This window comes from Physella acuta, unplaced genomic scaffold, assembly GCF_028476545.2.
Source record: "Physella acuta isolate Inbredline_101_S28 unplaced genomic scaffold, ASM2847654v3 ptg000741l, whole genome shotgun sequence".
Taxonomy (NCBI): domain Eukaryota; kingdom Metazoa; phylum Mollusca; class Gastropoda; family Physidae; genus Physella; species Physella acuta.
Genome location: NW_026732259.1, coordinates 64,852 through 72,809, shown reverse-complemented (window position 1 = coordinate 72,809; position 7,958 = coordinate 64,852). Strand labels below are relative to the sequence as shown.

Here is a 7,958-nt window from a genome sequence, read left to right as displayed (position 1 = left end):
TTTTAATTTTTTAAAACAATTTGTTGGTATTTAACATTCCCATTCCTTCTTACAAAAGCGTAAAATTCATTAATAGATGGGAAACAATGCGCAATGAAAATTTTAATCTTGAGTTGATATCCTCTATGAAAATTTCCTCGGCCTCTTGGACACAGCCAATTCACCCCTGAATCTCAACAATAGTAAAATTACATATTACATAGACTCTAGGCCTATATAAGCCAAGGGGAGGTTTGGTAGGTTTGTTTGTTGATAGCACAAACTGTTATTTCGGAGTTATGCGGCGATTCGTACGCTGCGCATGTAGAGGCGCTGCAGGTCGATTTTTACATACATTATGCTAGGCCTCTAGCCTAGTTGAAACTCGCCGGAAATTAACTATCAACAAAATGGCAGGCAGGGATAATCGCGACAGCCGTGACGGTAGAGATAGTCGTGGACTTGATGATCCACCAAACAGTAGACTTTTCATTTTATGTCAGAAAGGCACTACAGAACAAGAGTTTAGAGAGGCATTTGACAAATATGGAACTATTGAGGATATTTGGATCATTAAAGACAAAAGAACAAACGAAGACAGAGGTAGATCTAGGAATTTTATTTTTAAGGAGTCGAGTGTGCCGTATGCCAGTTCGAGATATGATATTGATCTAAGACCGTATGCAGTATGCAAGAAAAAGGATTGGAAAAAAATATTGGGAAAATTTTTATACAGGTGTCCGATAATGGAACCTTTTTTTAAAAAGGGGTGTCTGTTAGGTTACTGGTAGTTAACTAAACTTAGTAGTAAGTAGGCCTAACTACTAACGCCTAACACAGTACACACATGGCTGGCTAATGTCCAGTGGCGTAGGCAGGGGGGGGTCATAACCCCCCCATAGACCCCTCGGTATATAGAAAAAGTATGAGGGGGGTGCAAATCGAAAGTTTGAGGGGGGGTGCAAATCGAAAGTTTGAGGGGGGCAGTGCAAATCGAAAGTTTGAGGGGGGTGCAAATCGAAAGTTTGTCCCCGGGTAAAAATTGGAACCCCCCCCCCTTTGAGACGATCCTGGCTACGCCACTGCTAATGCCAATGCTAACCACTGTGATTGTATGGAGTATGGTAGGACCAGGGTTAGGGACAGGGTTAAGACATTTTTAACAATTAAAACATATGAATTAAATTGAAATGTAGGCTTATTTTGTTTTTTTAAAAGCTGTTCCCTAAGCTGCAAGCTACAACAAAATTTAGACTAATTTGACTTCGGATTTTTTCAAGTAGAGTGATTTCTACTTAAATTTGGCAAAACAAATTTTTAAAATGTGCATCTGTTTGTGCAGGCATTGTGTACATCAAGTTTTCTAAGACTTCTGAGGCGATGCAGGCAATGGAAGAGATGAATGGTAGAGCTTTAGCTGGAACAACTAAGGGACTGAAGGTAATTCTGCATTTTCATGTTAAAATTGAGACAATATTTAATAGTCACAAATTGATTTTGCCTGAAAAATTGTCTAGATCTTAAAAGGCAGTGTGACAACATTTATACATTTAGCTTGGGTAAACTTGAGGAGTGATCATTTGACTTTGTTTTGCTCAGGTGGTAGTAGCAAACAGCAAAAGAGATGGTTCAACTAGAGATCCAAGAGAGGACGAAAGACTTGTCAGGCTGTTTGTAATTATTCCAAAGCACTTTACTGAACAAACTCTTCGTGATGAATTCTCGGTTTGTACTTTCCTCAGTACTTTGTTCAAATTATTTTTGCCTACATCATTGATATAATTAACATTTCAAGAAAGTCCTCATGTTACAAGCTCTAAAAAAAAAATGATTTCCCTTAAAGATGTTCTGTAAGTTTTAACTGAAGGAGGTGCTGATTGTTTTACTTTTCAAAGTATACAATAATACTAATCAGTTGTACTTTTATGCACAGAAATATGGAGATGTTGAGTCTGTGACAGTTTTGAAAGACAGAAATACTGGGGAGAGTAAAGGATTTGGTTACGTCCGTTACTTTAAACCCCTACATGCAGCAATGGCATTTGAAAATTGTGACAGCTGTGAGTTTTTTTTTTTACTTTTAAATAGCACTTAGCTATTGAATTACTTTACATTTTATTTCTGGGGATAAAAAAAAGATTTAATTGTATATCCATTAGAGCAATGTTAATATTTATTAAATTAACTGTAAATTATTATGCAAGCTCATTTGATATTTGCAGGTAATAAGACTTTTATCTATATTCTAAGTTGAACAGGTTTTCATATTGTAAAAATATGTGTACTTACTTGGTTTAAATATGGTTTTGCAGCATTCAGGCCCAAATTTGCTGAACCTCAGCGCTCAAGAGATGAAAGGGATGAAATAGAGAATCATGGTTTCTCTTCTCATCATTCTGGAGCAGGTATTAATTTTTACACTCTTACAAATGTTCCGTTATTTTCTTGCTGAACAGTATATCAATGGTTCATATTGTTTTACAGTGTTATCAACCTTTTTACAATTTTTAGGCCAGAAGAGAATGTATGAAGATGAGCTTCATTCTGGTGGTGGTGGCGGTGGGGGATATTACAACAATGAAATGGGTGCATTTCCACGTGAGTTTTATTGAGATAGTTTAATGTATTTTAATCAGCATTTTGAAGATAAATATCCAGTACTAACATTGTTCAACCTGTCTGATATATTTGGAAAAAAAAATGACAAAATCAGTGACTAAGAAAACTTTGTGTCATATCTTTTACATTATGTAGCATGTATGTTTCATCCCTGGGGAAGAAACAAAATTGTTGGCGTCTTTTTACCCTGCAACAGAGAACATAATGTAGGGACTTGTAATAATGCTAAAACTAAAATTAACCAATGTGCACATTTGTTTTACAGCTTATCATTTTGGGACTGGTCCATTAGAAATGCTTGCTGACTACCCAGCACCAAACACTGGATCTCGTCTAATCATTCAGGCTCCTATTGGATTGACACAGGGCTACTTATCCAAACTTTTTAATTTAATACCCGGCATGGAATACTGTGACCTAAATGAGACAACAGGTTGGTGCTCAGAGTTTGTTGTTTTAAAGTTAACTTGTCATTCATCGCTTTTTCTGTATATTCATATTTATTTGTTTATTATTCAGGTTTAGCCTATGCTCGTTATAGCAGTCCACAGTGTGCAGCATATGCCAGGGATAAACTAAATGGTTTTGAATATCCATTAGGCAGTCCATTGCATGTGCAATTAACTGACGATTCGATGAGGTATGTATTCAAAGTCAGACTAAAATAAAAGTATAGCTTTACAATAGTTCTGACATAGCTGGGGGCATGTTTTGTTTACAGTTCCTTGTTACCATGAATTTTTTTGGCTACTGTTTCTAAACATGCATTATTGCTGTTAAATACTAAGGTGCTCTTCATTTAGAATCAACACTTATTTTCAGATCCATGCCATCAGCTATGAATAATTCAGTAGGGTAAGATACATGTTAGCTTAATACAGTTTTGATAGGTTATTTAATCACATGTGACAAGATTCATTTGTTAGTCATTGTCTGATAGTTTTTTTTTATTGCAGTTCCTTTGGTTCCTATATGCCTGGTAACAGTCCAGTGGATACCATGGATATAAGACAAAAGGTGATTTATAATAACAGCTTTGTTTGTTTAAAAACAATACCAGTGTATAAGTATGTTAGTAGTGAGTTAAAATGTCTATTTTATATAATTATTTACCATTTATTTTGCACATAATCATTTACATGTTTAATGGATTATCTTAACACTTGCTTTGCTTTAATTTTTCCTAGGCTGCAATGATTTTAGAAAAAGCTGGCATCAATCCACATAACTTACTAAATTTTGCTGGTGTTAATGCTGTTGGATCAGTAGGTGATGGCCGTAAGGAACGTGTTCCATATTGCAATATCCCCCTTCCACCCCCACAGCCAACAGTGGCTGAAGATGGTAAAAATATGGCCCAAAGACTGTTCATTGTATGTCAGCCTTCGGGGGTATCAGAACGCGTGCTCAAAGATGCATTCTGTCGCTTTGGAAATTTGATTGATGTCTATCTGTTGTCAGGTATTTTACTTTGATAGCATAAGCTTTGTTTTTATGTTGAAGCTTATCTTAGAATAGGGACTTTGTTTTGTTGATTGGGAGGACCTTTGTAGAAAGATTTCACTTTTGAATAGATGGAACTATATGATCTGAAAGATGATTTGTGTATTATAATTTTGTCACTGGTATGTTTTAAATTGTTAATTTATTATTATAGGGCGCAATTATGGTTATGCTAAGTATGCATCTAAAGACTGTGCAGTGAAAGCTATTGAGACTCTTCATGGGCAGACATTGGCTGGTCAAAAGATGAAAGTGTTAGAAGCTGAGCCACCAAAGTCTCATCCTGCACATGGTGGCTTACAGGGTGATGAAGGTCCATCAAAAAAGCAGAGATTATAGGGTAAATATTCAATATGCTCCTCTGTTTATTTTTATAATTTTATTCATATGTACTTCTTATGGATTGATTGTAGCAGCTTGATTATTCTGACTTGTCTGGGGTTTGAAAGCTATTTCTTATTTTCTGAACACTGTAACTGAACCATTAAATTTTTTAACAGCAAAGTTATCAAATTATATATTTAGGAATAAAAGTTATAGTGCTATTCAAAAGATTTACACTAAAGAAATTTTCTTCAACTTTTGCATTTATTCTATTTCCCAATGTACTGATCAATCTTGATATTTTTACTGGGGTTTCTTTTGAATAGCATCTTCCATAATTCAGGTTTAATTGAACTATAAAAGAATGTTTTCCTTATTAACAGACCTTGCAGTGCTGACATGTCATCTTTTTAATGAACAAAGGTGACAGACCGACAATTTTTATATAGGACAAATTGTACAGAACACAGAGGACATTACAAAGACTTACTGGCTGCCAAAGGATGAAGACATTTTTTAAGACTTTTGGACTTCAGTTATTTACTTGTCACACCTCTCTCTTTATTTCTTCTGTAATTTACATTTTGTCTAAGTATAAAACTTAGGCAAAGTTTGAAATCAGGTGTGCTAAAAATTTACTTCAGTAAGACATCTCATACTGTTAACTAAGTTGTAAATTGTTTCATACTAAAATCTTAACATGTTAGCAAATATTTTTGCCATTTCCTCTGTGGCCTGCTGCTACAGTGAAGCATTTTAAAAATCAGTTAATTAACTGTTAATTCCCTTTATGTGAGTTTATTTTTATTACACTGCGGAAACAATTTTAGTATTTTTAAATGTTGTCTGTTTACACTGTTGAGGAAGATTTTGTTCACATTAAACTTCTATTAAATAGCCTCAATGGTTGTAGTGTCTGTTTGCAGATTCTATGTAATATGTGTTGTAATTTGGATAAAGCATTAAAGTACTGAATCACCATCAAACTCAAGGACATTTGTTCTCACATTTTTTAAAAACTTCTTTTCATTCCATTTTTTTTTTAAACATTTTATTTTTGCAATAACCATACTAAATGTTTTACTTTTGACATTTTCAACACTAACCTGTTGGACATTTTCTCCACTTATGGACAGGACATAAGTTATACAAAAATAAAGAGTATTATTAATTACCTTAATATAAACACTGACTCGACTCAATGTATAAATTACAGAAATACTTATAGCAACAGTTATTTTTGCTAATTATGAATGTCTCAAAATATTTTTTCTCAAATATAAAGCTCTAAGGTAGTTTAATGATACTATTGTAGTTTTTGTATAACTTGTCAAAAAAAGCTTATAATGACTTTAAATCCGGTAATCAAAAGAACTGAAACCAAGCATGGTTTAATTATTGATATGGTGCTCAATGTTTGAGGGAGTAGTGTCAGATTGACAAGAATTTTTTGAGATGAACGAAAACGACAAAAAATCGCTTTGCTGAACGACAAACTTGTCTAAAAGAGACAAACAGTGAAGACAACTGTTGACATGAATGAAAACATGGTGACCAGACTCTAGACTTGACGAGGTAAGACAACCCACAATATTGTACAAGTGTTTGTCATTCTGTTACTTCTTTATGGATTATCAGTGAATAGCTTTACAAAAAAGGCATTAATTTAAAAATAATTATATCATAAGTTGTCTTGTTACAAGAGTTGGCCTACAGTCTTAAACACACTGATTACAAAAAACTTTCAACTTTTCAGGTTCTAAATTTGACAGATGTCAGAACTCTACTAGCCAGCTATCAAGCAATTCAAAGTGTTGTTACAAGATAAACTTACAAGGTATTTTTAAAATTCTGTTCTTATTACTTAAAAGAAAATTGATTTGTTGAAGTTCATTATTTAATAATTTATCAAAAAACTACTTCATTCCACCCTTTAACTAAATTTTAAACCTAGTTCAGTTATCAGGGCTTAAGAAGCCTAGAAAATGTGTTGTGTGGACTAATGGACACCAGCGAGTTGACGAGATTCTTTCCATAATGTTGTTGACATGGAATAAAAACGTGCTTTTTAGATTTAGACCGTAAAAGAAAATAAAAAAATAAAAACTTAAGCCTAAAATTAATTTAGAAATTTTTAATTTTTAGAATAAATGCTATAAAAGTTGCAAATCCAGAGAACTTGAAAATAATTAGTTGAGTTTAAGGCTACATTTCTATTTATTTTCATCAAGCCTAAGTTATAACCGGATGTTTCACTTTCGTAAGACAAATATTGATTGGCTGTACAGTAACTTAGTGATCGATAACTATTTGTTTACAAAACTTTGCAGATCAAGTTTTTAAATAACAATGCAAATTTAAAACCCCATGACCTAGTTTTCTATTTTTAGCTTACAATGTGTACAGTAAAATTTATGGCGGCCTATCCAATAGCAGGATGCCATTGTTTATGTCACCATTACACGTGAAAACCAAATTGTTTTTGCTTTTTTTTTTTTATTTTTATTTAGTTACCGAAAATATTAAAAACATCAAATAGATCCAATCTTTAGTAAAGTCCGAAAAAAACCAGACAGGCAGGATTTTATAACCATATTAATTGTAACTACGCTGTGCATGATTTTTAAATTAATTTATGGACCTCTCAAATACCTTAGAGACTTTTCTCGCTGGTGTCCATTAGTCACCACAAAACTCATAAATATTCCAAGTCCAGTCCCACAGTATGGTATTCTTGTACAAGGGAACAATACTAATGTAAACTCAGGATTAAGGACTTGATCTCTCACTGTTCAGTTAATTATGCTTCAAAATAAATTAAAAGTAATAGGTAACTGAATGGATCTACTTTAAAGTAGTTTAAAAATATTGAATGTGAACATGTTGGATTGACAGGCTACAGACATGGTCCTTACCAACTAGGAATATAAATAAACATTATCCTGAACATTACATCCTCAAGAATTATTGTACAAATATTCTAAGCAGATGATTCTGTAAATGTCATCAAATGTCACACCTAATTAAAACTGTCCATGGTAATTAATGGTACTTAGGGTACCAAATTGTAAACAAACCTTAAGATTCCGTAGCAGGTGGAAAGGTTTAAGTTACGGCTTGCAATACTGGTTAGTTCTTTTGTCATAACTTGATGTAAATCTGTCTTAGGTTTATGAGGTCAGATCAGATCATGATGCTTCTACTTTTGGTGCCTACTGTCGACAATTAGCAGAAACAAGACATTCCTAATTGTATCAACAATAACAGCATGTGGAAATAGTAAGCTGAATATTCCCTTTCATTGCTTTATGTAGTTTACTGTGGCATATAAAAATAGTGATGTTCACTGTGATGTTTGTTAAAAATAAACTATTTTTAAAACTGTTATAACTATTAATATCTTATTATATTCACAATATAGATCTAGATCTACTTGAAATTTCTTTTTCAGGTTCCTTCTCAACTTTACTTGGAGACATCTTTACCACAAACTATTGTAACATAATTTAATAAATGTCTACCACATCTTACAA

The 7,958-nt window shown here is 33.3% G+C and overlaps 1 protein-coding gene across 5 annotated transcripts; it reads left to right on the top strand.

Annotated features, from left to right (window-relative positions):
• The first annotated feature begins 333 nt into the window (after positions 1-333).
• LOC131950172 (RNA-binding protein 45) lies at positions 334-7,958 on the top strand. 5 transcript variants are annotated; one of them, XR_009388293.1, is made up of 15 exons: positions 334-582; positions 1,322-1,419; positions 1,579-1,704; positions 1,913-2,039; positions 2,292-2,384; positions 2,464-2,577; positions 2,864-3,031; positions 3,118-3,238; positions 3,421-3,453; positions 3,555-3,615; positions 3,786-4,059; positions 4,256-4,441; positions 6,182-6,262; positions 7,608-7,704; positions 7,877-7,958. XR_009388293.1 is itself a non-coding variant. In XM_059312224.1 (13 exons), the coding sequence occupies exons 1-12, from the start codon at positions 390-392 to the stop codon at positions 4,438-4,440; spliced, it is 1,593 nt and encodes a 530-aa protein (XP_059168207.1). In that variant the 5' UTR covers positions 335-389; the 3' UTR covers position 4,441; positions 4,809-5,411. The 5 variants fall into 5 exon arrangements, 3 of the variants coding, with proteins under 3 accessions (XP_059168207.1, XP_059168209.1, XP_059168208.1); XR_009388292.1 differs by having other exon boundaries at positions 7,594-7,704; XM_059312224.1 differs by lacking the exons at positions 6,182-6,262; positions 7,608-7,704; positions 7,877-7,958 and adding an exon at positions 4,809-5,411 and having other exon boundaries at positions 335-582.